The sequence below is a fragment of the Cynocephalus volans genome, chromosome 4 (genome assembly GCF_027409185.1).
Source record: "Cynocephalus volans isolate mCynVol1 chromosome 4, mCynVol1.pri, whole genome shotgun sequence".
Taxonomy (NCBI): Eukaryota; Metazoa; Chordata; class Mammalia; order Dermoptera; family Cynocephalidae; genus Cynocephalus; species Cynocephalus volans.
Genome location: NC_084463.1, coordinates 20,975,240 through 20,988,434, shown reverse-complemented (window position 1 = coordinate 20,988,434; position 13,195 = coordinate 20,975,240). Strand labels below are relative to the sequence as shown.

General features: G+C 40.0%; 1 protein-coding gene across 1 annotated transcript in view; it reads right to left on the bottom strand.

Annotated features, from left to right (window-relative positions):
• LOC134375890 (sorting nexin-19-like) overlaps positions 1-13,195 on the bottom strand; it is a 49,027-nt gene that overhangs the window by 23,294 nt on the left and 12,538 nt on the right. The window contains 1 exon segment of the mRNA XM_063094635.1: positions 12,976-13,105. Coding sequence (XP_062950705.1) covers positions 12,976-13,105 — 130 coding nt within the window.

Below are 13,195 nucleotides of genomic sequence, written 5' to 3'. Positions count from 1 at the left end.
TTCACTAAATCACTTTGTGTTGATATATGCCCGTCAGCAAAGTCTTGGACCTCCCTTTTTGCATTAAAGAAAAACTCAACAAAATCAATTAGTGACTTGCTTTCTTAGTGAATGTCTTTCAAAAAATTGTTGGTATACTGATAGAGTTTAGACATGCTGTCCCTCCAAAACTGATGTGGAAATCTGATCCCCAATATGGCAGTGCTGGAAGCTGTTTGAGTCATGGGGATGGATCCATCATGAATAGATTAATGTTCTCCCTGGGGTGTTGGAGTAGTGAGTAAGTTCTTGCTCTCTTAGTTCCTGCAAGAGCTGGTTGTTTAAAAGACCCTAGTACCTCTCTCAATCTCTCTCTCTCTCTTTCTCTCTCCTGCTCCCCCCTCACCTCCTCCCTCCCTCTCTTTCTCCTTTCCTCATGTGCTTCCTCTCATCATGTGATCTGCTTGTACCCTCTGGCTGCCTGCCTCTTTCTGCCATGAGTAGAAGCAGCCCGAGGCCCACACCAGATGCAGCTGTCTCCAAACCATAAGCCAAATAAACCTCTGTTCTTTATAAATTACCCAGTTTCAGGCATTCTGTTATAGCAACACAAAACGTACTAATAAATAAAATTAGTTAACAATAAAAATAACTTTTTAGTAGCCCTGAGTTCCTCTGAATCTCAGTATTTTCTCCTTTAATCAGGGATTCCTTTTCATGTTATGCTGTTTGGAAGAGATTTTCAGAAGTGATGATAATGTGTTTTTCTTCTAGCTCTTTTGAGAAAATTGTAAGACAACATGGATGAACCCTGAAAACATTATGCCGAATTAAAGAAGTCAGTCACAAAAGCCAGTCATATGATTCCATTTACATGAAATGTCCAGAATAGACAAATCCAGAGGGACAGAAAGTAAAGTTGTCATTGCCAGGGGCTAGGAGAGCGGACAATAGGGAGTGACTGCTAATAGGGAGAGGGTTTCTTTTTGAGGGTGATGAAAATGTTCTGTAATTCGATTGTTGTAAAAGCTATACAACTCTGAGAATGTATTAAAAATCACCAAATTGTACAATTTAAATGGGTAGATTTTATGATATATGAATTATATTACAATAAAGTTGTTAACAAAGTATTAGTGATGGGAAAGATTATAGATTTTTAAAAAAATATTAATAATTTATGCTTATAGTTAACCTCTCCCAGAGCACCCCACTTTAGAGTAGTAAATATGTTACATGTAGACCAAATTATTAGCCTAGCTCCATTTTAGTACCTTGTAATAATACTCATACTATAACATGTTAATCTGTATAGTCCTAAAAGATGACTGTTCAACAGACATTTGTGTCTCCATGGGCCACATTATCGGCAGAGTTAAGATGCATTTATTCAGCAAATATATGTGGGTTTTCTAGTGTATACCAGGTACTGTCCCATATGTTAAGCATACAGAGCTGACCAGATTATAGTTCCTGCCCTCCAGAGTCTCACCATTAGTAGGGTAGACAGACAAAAACCGAAGCATGCCAGAAAATGTGGCAGTATAATATGTGACATCATGAAGGTCTGACCATTCTTTTACAGCAGACCAGAATTTGCGAGATGGGGAAAGAAAATGCTGTGCTCTACTTCAAGATGTTAGGGCAGATTCTTTGAGAATGGGACTTTTGGTCTAAATTTGAAAAGGAAGACAGTGTGCCAGGGAGATGAGGGCCTTGTGGCCAGAGAATATGAATAGCTTATACCAAGTCACCGGGACAAGGGGGAAAACAAAACAAGCATAGATCACTCAAGAACTGCAAGTGGCTCAGGTTATGACTGAGTTCAGAATTCATGTGGTGGGAGCAGCAGAAGGAGATGACACGAGAGCTGGACCAGAAAGTTGCCAGGAAGGGCCTTGTAGGCTTTCTAAATTCGTTAATGAACAGCTGTAAAAGAACTCTTCATTTATTATTTAATCTCATTAATTTATGATCATCCAGTGTAGGTACAGAAAAGGAATTAGGAAATATTCAGTCCAGCCTTTCATTTTTTTAGACGAGGAAACTAGGGTCTAGAGAACGTTGTCCGAAAGACTAGAGCTCCTGAATCCTTTTCCAACAGCTTTGGTCCTATGTTGCTTGCCTTTGGAAAATCAGAGACTGAACGGTTTAGTAGCACTTAGTAAAAGTTAGCAGTTCTTAATTTTCAGAAGCATTTCTAATACTATTCAGTGATAACTAAGAAGTACTAAAAAATTGCTACTCTTACCCATAGAATGTCAATTTTATACATAGAACAAATGTTTCAACCAAAACTTTTGTATTGAAATTTTGTTAGAATCATGATTTATAAACTATGTGATTATTTTTGTTTTAAGTCACTAAATTTGGAGTAGTTTCTTATATAGTATCAATAACTGGCACAGATTTTAGTTCTTGGAAGTGAAATATTGCTATAAAATAACCTAAAAATATGACATTTGCTTTGGGACCAGGCAGTGGATGGAATCTTAAGTCTGTTAGCAGAAGCCTAAAGGGTATTGAGGAGACCGTCAGTGAGGGCGTAAATGTTATTGGAAGCTGAAGGAAGGTATATTCTTGTTATACAGTGGAGAAAATTTCACAACATCATTGCTTACAATAATATGGAAAATGGAAAATGTGTCTCATGAACCAGATGATCTACCTAAGGGGATTTGCAGGCAGAGGTCAAAGGTACTACCTGGCTTCTACCTGCCTAAATCAAATGAGGAGAGAAAAGAGATGGGCTGAATTAGGAGATGTTAAATCTAAATCAACCAGTACTTACTGGGTTCAAAAATAAATTTATTTTCTCATTCTCTGTCTCTCTAAATGGCAGATGATTCTAAAATTAAGCAATGGCTTGTGGGCAAAGATGAAATCCAAGGGTGCAGTCAGGAAAACACAGTCTACAGATGAAGTCAAAACCTCAGAATGATTGACAGTGGTGCCTTATAGATTCTTTCAAACAGACAAAAGGCCCCATAAAGATTTTAATGGTGTGCCTCACAGATCTTCTTTCATTAGATAGGAATTAAATAGAGATTCCAATATTCTTAAGAGCATTATTCCACAGCAGATTTAAAGGTAGAGAAGGGGGGTTTATCTCAAGATTTATGGGTGATGCTTTGCTCTAATGGCATGAACTCTAATATGATTCATAGAAAATCCACAAAGTTTTTAAGACTGTAGTGGAGGAAACCACTGCCAGCTGGACTAAAAGGGACAGAGACAGCCTAAAATGAAGAGGTATTTGGACCCCTAGATTTCTATGGGGAGAAAGCAGGTTGAGAAAACTACTACTCAGTTGCAGATGCAGGCTACATTTTATGGAAAAGGAAAGAAAGTTCAGAGACTGGAAGGAAGAACCCACAGGGCAGAGAAAAGCCCCAGGGTATCATTCCCAGACAGTAGGACTAAGCCCTAATCAAGTAACTAGTAGCATTGACTGGATTTCAAAGTTGTTATGGAACGGGATCTTTTATGTACCTACTGTTTCCCCCTTTTTGGGACAGTGTTTATAGCAATTACCCTATGCCTATTCCACCATTGTATGGTGCATATATGTACGTGTAGAGGCATACAATTTGTTTTTTAATTTATAGCTCTTTATATCATGAGGAATGGGTACTCAAGGATCCGTTCTTGTGGAACCACACTCAAGGAGTCCTATCTGTATCTGGACCTTCTTTAGATGATGACGTCCTGGACCTGGAGCCTTAGCCTGATGCTGTAATAAATGAGACTTTGTGGCGATCTTGGGATGAGGGAATGAGTGTATTTTGCTTATAAGAACAATGTAAATAATTTGTGGGCAGGGTCAGACTGTGGTGATTTTAAAACACATCTACAAATTCTTCTGATACTCTTCCCATCTAGAGGTAGAGTCTAATTTCCTTCCTTTTGAATATAAACTTGCCTTAGTCACTCACGTTTAACAAATAGAGTGCAGTGGAAGTGACTGAGAAAGTGACATGATTTCTGAGGCTAGGTTATAAGGTGATACAGTTTCTGCCTTGCTCTTTCTCTTTAGAAATTTAGCCACCATGCTGTGAGGAAACCCAGACCACATGGAGAGGCCAAATGTATGTATTATGGGTGACAGCCCCGGCTGAGGTATTAGTCAGCATCCACTATCACCTTCCATGCCTGTGTCTTAGGAAGCCTTTGAAATGACTGTAGCTCCAAACCACTGTCCAACAGCAACCATGGCAGAAACCCTGAAAGAGAACTACTTGCTAGTTTTTGGTTGATAAATTGCTTGGTCAGAATAGTTATTGGTTTTGTTTCATTTTGTTTGGCAGTTCATCTTTTTTTTTTTTTTCTTTTTTAAAACTTTTAATTGAGAAATACTGTACATACAGGAAAGTGCACTAATCCTAAGTATACAGTTCAGTAAATTGTCCCGAAGTGAACACACATACCTACCACCATCCAGTTCAAGAAGCAGGAAATTACTAGTAAGGCAGGTGCTTCCCATGTGCCCCTCTTTTCTCCTTTGCTGAGGTTGTCCCTATGCTGACATCTAATGCCATAGATTAATTTTGCCATATCGCTGTGTGCGACAATAGTCTATCTTTTGTCACTGGGTACTATTCAATTGTATATGTGGGTTATTTCTTATTTTGATTATTTTCACTGTTAGTGTTCTCGTACCTGTTTTTTGGTGTATCTGTACACACATCTGTGTGTGTGTGTAAAACTGCTGGGTCACAGGGTATGCATATGTTTAGAAGATAATGCCAAACAGTTTTCCAAAGAGGAGGCTATGGCAATTGCATTCCTACTGGGAGTGAATGAGAGTTCCAGTTATTTCACACAGTTGTTAATGTCAGTCTTTAAAAAAATTTTTAGTCATCTTGGTGGAGAGTGGTTTTAGTTTGCATTTCCTTGAGGTTGAGAACTTTTCATATGTTTATTGGCCATCTTGAAATCCCTTTTTTGTGTATGCGTACATACAGGAAAGTTGAAGCCATTGTTCATTTTTCTGTAGGATTTTCTGTCTTTTTAAAAAATATATTAATTTTAGGATTTTAAAAAATATATTCTAATTGCTGCCCTTTATTTGCTATATATGTTGAAAATATTTTTTCCACTATGTGGCTTGCCTTTTTATTTTTTTCATGGTATCTTGATGGACATTACATCAATGTATCCATCTTTTCCTTTACACAGTACTTTTTGTGTTCAGTTTAAGAAATCTTTCCTTACTCTGAAGTTATAGGATATGATCCTATTACATATTCTAGAATTGTTTAACCATTTACATTCACCTCTCAAATCTACCTGGAATCGATTTTATTTTATGTCATGAGGTAGAAGTCAAATTTCATTTTTTCATGTGATTTTCCAGCTAACCTAGCACGGCTTATGAAAAAGACTGTCCTTTCCCCAGTGCTACGCCGTGCTACCTCTTTCAGAATTTAAATGCCTGAAGATGAGTGTGTCTGTTTCTGGATTCTCTATTCTCTACCATTGTTTTGTTAATATGCCCTTGCAACAATACCACACTATCTTAAACATTATAGTTTTATGGGTTGAAACTTACTTTATGGCCTTGCTGTGGCGAGCTTTGGTAAATGTTTCATGTATATTTGGAAAATAACTGTGTACGCTTCATGTGTTGGGTGTGTTATCTTGTATATGCCAATTGGTTCAGTATTCAGATCTTCACATCCTCAAAAACTATTACTTTTTTCACTGCTTGTTGTGTTAGTTACTGATAAAAATATCCCTTTGTGATTGTGTAGTTGCCCATTTCTCCTTGTAGTTCTGTCAGGTTTTGATTTACATATTTTGAGATTATGTTACTAGATGCCTAAAGTTAGAATGATTTTTTTCTTCCTGGTGAAACTGATCCATTTGTCATAATGAAGTTTTGTCTCTTATTAATATGGCTACACCAGTGTTATTTCAATTGGTTTTCATATGGTATTTCTTGACCCGTCTTTTTACTTTCAATGTTTCCATGTCTTATATTTATTGAAAGTGTGACTCTTGAAAGCAGCATTTAGTTAGGTTTTGTTTATCTATCCAGTCTGCCAATCTTTGACTTTTAATTGGAGTACTTAGTCCTTTTACATTTCATGTAATTACTGATATATTTGTGTTTAAAGCAACCATCTTAATATTTGCTTTATTTCTCTATTTTTAAATATGCTTTTTTAAAAAAAATTATTTTTTTTAAAAATTTTATTTTGTCGATATACATTGTGGCTGATTATTGCTCCCCATCACCAAAACCTCCCTCCCTTCTCCCTCCCCTCCTCCCCCCCAACAATGTCCTTTCTGTTTGCTTGTCGTATCAACTTCAAATAATTGTGGTTGTTATATCTTCTTCCCCCCCCCCCGGTTTAGTGTGTGTGTGTGTGAATTTATATATTAATTTTTAGCTCCCACCAATAAGTGAGAACATGTGGTATTTCTCTTTCTGTGCCTGACTTGTTTCCCTTAATATAATTCTCTCGAGGTCCATCCATGTTGCTGCAAATGGCAGTATTTCATTCGTTTTTATAGCTGAGTAGTATTCCATTGTGTAGATGTACCACATTTTCCGTATCCACTCATCTGATGATGGACATTTGGGCTGTTTCCAACTCTTGGCTATTGTAAAGAGTGCTGCGATGAACATTGGGGAACAGGTATACCTTCGACTTGATGATTTCCATTCCTCTGAGTATATTTCCAACAGTGGGATAGCTGGGTCGTATGGTAGATCTATCTGCAATTGTTTGAGGAACCTCCATACCATTTTCCATAGAGGCTGCACCATTTTGCAGTCCCACCAACAATGTATGAGAGTTCCTTTTTCTCCGCAACCTCGCCAGCATTTATCGTTCAGAGTCCTTTGGATTTTAGCCATCCTAACTGGGGTTAGATGGTATCTCAGTGTGGTTTTGATTTGCATTTCCCGGATGCTGAGTGATGTTGAGCATTTTTTCATATGTCTGTTGGCCATTTGTATATCTTCCTGAGAGAAATGCCTGCTTAGCTATTTTGCCCATTTTTTAATTGGGTTGCTTGTTTTCTTCTTGTAAAGTTGTTTGAGTTCCTTATATATTCTGGATATTAATCCTTTGTCAGATGTATATTTTGCAAATATTTTCTCCCACTCTGTTGGTTGTCTTTTAACTCTGTTAATTGTTTCTTTTACTGTGCAGAAGCTTTTTAGTTTGATATAATCCCATTTGTTTATTTTTCCTTTGGTTGCCCATGCTTTTGCAGTCGTATTCATGAAGTCTGTGTCCAGTCCTATTTCCTGAAGTGTTTCTCGTATGTTTTCTTTAAGAAGTTTTATTGTTTCAGGGTGTATATTTAAATCCTTAATCCATTTTGAGTTGATTTTAGTATACAGTGAGAGGTATGGATCTAGTTTCATTCTCCTGCATATGGATATCCAGTTATCCCAGCACCATTTGCTGAAGAGGCAGTCCCTTCCCCAGTGAATAGGCTTGGTGCCTTTGTCAAAGATCAGATGACAGTAACTGTGTGGGTTGATTTCTGGATTCTCTATTCTATTCCATTGGTCAGTGTGTCTGGTTTTATGCCAGTGCCATACTGTTTTGGTTATTATAGCTTTGTAGTATAGCTTAAAGTCAGGTAGTGTTATGCCTCCAGCTTTATTTTTTTTGCTCAGCATTGCTTTGGCTATGCGTGGTCTTTTATTGTTCCATATAAATGTCTGGATAGTTTTTTCCATTTCTGAGAAAAATGTCTTTGGAATTTTGATGGGGATTGCATTGAATTTGTATATCACTTTGGGTAGTATGGACATTTTCACTATGTTGATTCTCCCAATCCAAGAGCATGGGATATCTTTCCATCTTCTTGTATCCTCTCTAATTTCTCTCAGCAGTGGTTTGTAGTTCTCATTATAGAGATTTTTCACCTCCTTGGTTAACTCCATTCCTAACTATTTTATTTTTTTGGTGGCTATTGTAAATGGGCGAGCTTTCTTGATTTCTCGTTCTGCATGTTCACTATTGGAGAAAAGAAATGCTACTGATTTTTGCGTGTTGATTTTGTATCCTGCTACTGTGCTGAAATCATTTATCAATTCCAAGAGTTTTTTTGTAGAGGTTTTAGGCTGTTCGATATATAGGATCATGTCATCTGCAAACAGGGACAGTTTGACTTCATCTTTTCCAATCTGGATGCCCTTTATTTCCTTCTCTTCTCTGATTGCTCTGGCTAGTACTTCCAACACTATGTTGAATAGGAGTGGTGAGAGTGGGCATCCTTGTCTAGTTCCTGTTCTTAAAGGAAAAGCTTTCAGCTTTTCCCCATTCAAGATGATATTGGCTGTGGGTTTGGCATATATGGCTTTAATTATGTTGAGATACTTTCCCTCTATACCTAACTTATAGAGGGTCTTTGTCAAGAATGAGTGCTGAACTTTATCAAATGCTTTTTCAGCATCTATAGAGATGATCACATGGTCCTTATGTTTGAGTTTATTAATATGGTGTATCACATTTATTGATTTGCGTATGTTGAACCAACCTTGCATCCCTGGGATGAATCCCACTTGATCGTGATGAATAATTTTACGTATGTGTTGCTGTATTCTGTTTGCTAGTATTTTAGTGAGGATTTTTGCATCTATATTCATCAAGGATATCAGCCTGTAGTTTTCTTTTTTGGTTATATCTTTACCTGGTTTTGGTATCAGGATGATGTTTGCTTCATAGAATGAGTTTGGGAGATTAGCGTCCGTTTCAATCTTTTGGAATAGTTTGTAAAGAATCGGTGTCAATTCCTCTTTGAATGTTTGGTAAAATTCTGCTGTGAATCCATCTGGTCCTGGGCTTTTCTTTGTTGGGAGCCTTCTGATAAGAGCTTCAATCTCCTTTATTGTTATTGGTCTGTTCAAATTTTCTACGTCTTCACGGTTCAGTTTTGGGAGCTTGTGTGTGTCCAGAAATTTATCCATTTCCTCCAGATTTTCAAATTTGTTGGCGTATAGTTGTTTATAGTAGTCTCGAATGATTCCTTGTATTTCAGATGAATCAGTTGTAATATCGCCTTTTTCATTTCTAATTTTTGTTATTTGAGTCTTCTCTCTTCTTTTTTTTGTTAGCCATGCTAATGGTTTGTCAATTTTATTTATCTTTTCAAAAAACCAACTTTTTGATTCATTGATCTTTTGAATTGTTTTTTGGTTTTCAATTTCATTCAGTTCTGCTCTGATCTTAATGATTTCTTTCCATCTGCTAACTTTAGGTTTGGATTGTTCTTGTTTTTCTAGTTCTTTAAGGTGAAGTGTTAAGTTGTTCACTTGTCATCTTTCCATTCTTCTGAAGTGAGCGTTTAATGCAATAAATTTCCCCCTCAATACTGCTTTTGCAGTATCCCACAGGTTTTGGTATGATGTATCATTGTTTTCATTAGTTTCAATAAATTTTTTGATTTCCTGCTTGATTTCTTCTTGGACCCATATGTCATTAAGTAGAATGCTGTTTAATTTCCATGTGTTTGTATAGTTTCCAGAGTTTCGCTTGTTATTAATTTCTAGTTTTAATCCATTGTGGTCTGAGAAAATACATGGGATAATTCCAATTGTTTTGAATTTATTGAGACTTGATTTGTGACCTAATATGTGATCTATCCTGGAGAATGATCCATGTGCTGATGAGAAGAATGAATATTCTGAGGTTGTTGGGTGGAATGTTCTGTAGTTATCTGCCAATTCCAATTGGTCTCGAGTCTTGTTTAGATCTTGTGTTTCTCTACTGATTCTTTACCTAGATGATCTGTCTAATATTGACAGTGGGGTGTTCAGGTCCCCTGCTACTATGGTATTAGTGTCTATTTCCTTCTTTAGGTCTAATAGAGTTTGTTTTATAAATCTGGCTGCTCCAACATTGGGTGCGTACATATTTATGATTGTTATGTCTTCTTGATGGATCAGTCCTTTTATCATTAAATAGTGTCCCTCATTGTCTCTTTTTATGGTTTTTAGTTTAAAGTCTATTTTGTCAGATATAAGAATAGCTACTCCAGCTCGTTTTTCTTTTTTGTTTGCTTGGTAAATCTTTTTCCATCCTTTCACTCTTAGTCTGTGTGAATCTTTATGGGTGAGGTGGGTCTCTTGTAGGCAGCATATAGTTGGGTCCTCCTTTTTGATCCAGTCAGCCAGTCTGTGTCTTTTGATTGGGGAATTTAAGCCTTTTACATTAAGAGTTGTTATTGAAAGGTGTTGATTTATTCCTAGCATTTTGTTGGTTGTTTGGTTGTCTTAGGTGTCTTTTGTTCCTTGCTTTCTGATTTACTGTTTGTTTTCTGTGTTTGTTGGTTCCTTAGGTTGTAGATAGCGTTTTTGTTTGCTTGTTTTCTCTTCATGAATGCCATTTTTATTATACTAGTGGGTATTGATTTTTCTTGGGTTTTTATGGCAGTGGTAGTTATTTTTCAGGAACCAAACCCAGTACTCCCTTGAGGATTTCTTGTAAGGGTGGTCGTGTGGTAGTGAACTCCCGCAGTTTTTGTTTGTCTGAGAAATATACTATTTGCCCTTCATTTCGGAAGGATAGCCTTGCAGGGTAGAGTATTCTTGACTGGCAATCTTTGTCTTTTAGTATTTTGAAAATATCATCCCATTCCTTTCTAGCTTTTAGGGTTTGTGATGAGAAGTCTGATGTTAGCCTGATTGGGGCTCCCTTATAGGCGATTTGACGCTTCTCTCTTGCAGCTTTTAAGATTCTCTCTTTGTCTCTGAGTTTTGCCAATTTGACTATGACATGTCTTGGAGAAGGCCTTTTTGGGTTGAATACGTTTGGAGATCGTTGAGCTTCCTGGATCTGAAGATCTGTGACTTTTCCTATACCTGGGAAGTTTTCTGCCACTATTTTTTTGAATATGTTTTCAATGGAATCTCCATTTTCCTCCCCTTCTGGAATACCCATGACTCGGATGTTTGAGCGCTTGAGGTTGTCTGATATCTCTCTCAGATTTTCTTCAATGTCCTTGATTCTTTTTTCTTTCTTTTTGTCTGTGTGTGTTATTTCACACAGCCCATCTTCAAGTTCAGAGGTTCTCTCTTCAACTTCGACAAGCCTGCTGGTTAAACTCTCCGTTGTGTTCTTTATTTCACTGAATAACTTCTTCAGTTCAGCAAGTTCTGCTACATTTTTTTTCAGGACATTGATTTCTTTGTACATTTCCTCTTTCAGATCCTGTATACTTTTCCTCATTTCCTCATGATGTCTAGCTGTGTTTTCTTGTATCTCATTCAGTTTCCTTAGAATTATCACTCGAAATTCCTTGTCAGTCATTTCAAGGGCTTCTTGTTATATAGGATCTAGAGTTTGAGATTTATTAACTTTTGGTGGTGTACTTTCTTGATTTTTTGTATTTCTGGTATCTTTTTTTTGATGTTTGTTCATTGTGGCAGTGAGTTTCACAGTCCTCCGGTTTGAGACTAATGACTAACTAGGATGTTGCTGTGGTTGCCAATTTCGTATGGCTACCTCCCTGGCTGCTCAGTTGGCCTCTAGTGCCTTGTGTGTGTGGTTGCCTCGGGTCTTGGGCTTCTCCGGGGAGCCACCTTTCTGGTCAGCTTGGACTCTGCTGGGCTGGTGGATCACGTACCACAGGGTGTGTGATCGCTGTTGAGCTTTCACTTCCTGTGCAGGACTTCTCCCTGTTCCGTGTGCTCTGGCCCAGGCTGTTGGATCGTGCAGTGGCGAACCCACAGGGTGTGTGGTTTCTGTCGAGTCTCTGCCTCCCTGGCCGCACGTCTCCCCACTCTGTGCGCACTGTGCTGGGCTGGGGCGTGTCTTCTGCAACCCTCGTCTATCAGCTGGGCCTTCAAGACCCTGCTCGGCACCGCCTCGCCCAGGAAGTCTACCAGGTTTCTGCTAGGCACAGACGACCGGTCGCTCTGGGTGCCTTTGTACCACTGTGTAGATCTTTCTCGGGACTTGTTTACCTTTGTATCCCCCTGGTGTAAACCGAGTCTAGCGCCCGCCTGCAGCCAGCTCTCTGGCAGGTTCAAGCGGACCTGGGAACTCTCCTATGACACTATTCCCAACTAGAAATTGGTTAGGCTTTTTTCCGAACTGGTGGCCACAGAGAGGGTAACTGCCTCCCAGTAACAGGAAGTTTACCGGGGGCCAGAGTCCAGGGTGTGGTGGAGTGAGAGTCAGCCCGCCCGTACTTCCTTGCCCTCCCGACACTGGCCGGGGACGCCCCCCCGCCACCAACCTGCCAGAGAACCACGGAGGGAGTGGGAGGGGAGGCCGGCCCGCAGGCTCCGGAAAGCCCCGTGCCGGGCCAAGCAAGTGGGAAGGCTCAGTGACGGCCTAGCCCGGCGGAGCTGCCAGCACCTGGGAAAATGGAGGCATCCTGGGGGCGGTGAGTGACCCGGTGATGCAGGCGGGAGCTGGGTGGGCGTCAGCCCCCCGAACAGAGCTGTGCCAGGGGTCACTCACAGTGCTGTGCCAGGTCGGGCGCTCACTCTCTGCCTCTGGTTTGCCGCCTTCCCTGTTCTCGGCCGCTGCCGCCTCGGGCTGTTCAGTCGTGGCACGGCTCGGGCGCTCCCACGAATCTTCTTTAATGCCGGCCTGAAACCTCGAATCCTGAATAGGGCAGCTGGCCGCCTTCAGCGCGGCCCCAGCCTCCGGGATCCTGTCTGCATCCACAGCAGCCCTGGCGCCGTGTTCCCTGTTTCGAGACTCGCTTTTGCAGCTAAGAAACAGTTCTTTTCCTGCTCCACACTTCAAAGCTGTTGCCTGTAAATGAGGCAGCCTCTCCTGCCGAGGGCAAAGTGGCGGTCAGCCCCCACGACCGGTCAGCAGCAGCGGTCCTCCCTTAAGAGATGGCAAGAGGAAGGTCCACAAGTTTCCCGGCTGCCTAAGGCCCAGTGGCCGCCTTTTCCACCTCAGCTACTCCGCGCCAGCCGCTGCAGCCGCCGCCATCTTGAAACCAATCAGATCATATTCAACTTCTGTGCAAGTTGATTCTCTAATGTGAAGGAGAACTCAGCAGTCTTACCTCTGAACTAGGGTCCCGAAGATAACACGAAGGAATTTCTGCATGTTTTTGGTACACAGCCATTTCCACTGTTCTGTTAGCAGCAAGAGAAGCAGATCCAGGGCTGTGTCAGCTAACTCTGTCTCCGTCCCTAGGGAATAAAATGGCATCAAAAGTGACTCAGAAGAGACCCATACTGAGGAACACCTTTCAATGCACTGAGTGGCACCTGGTCTTCTCT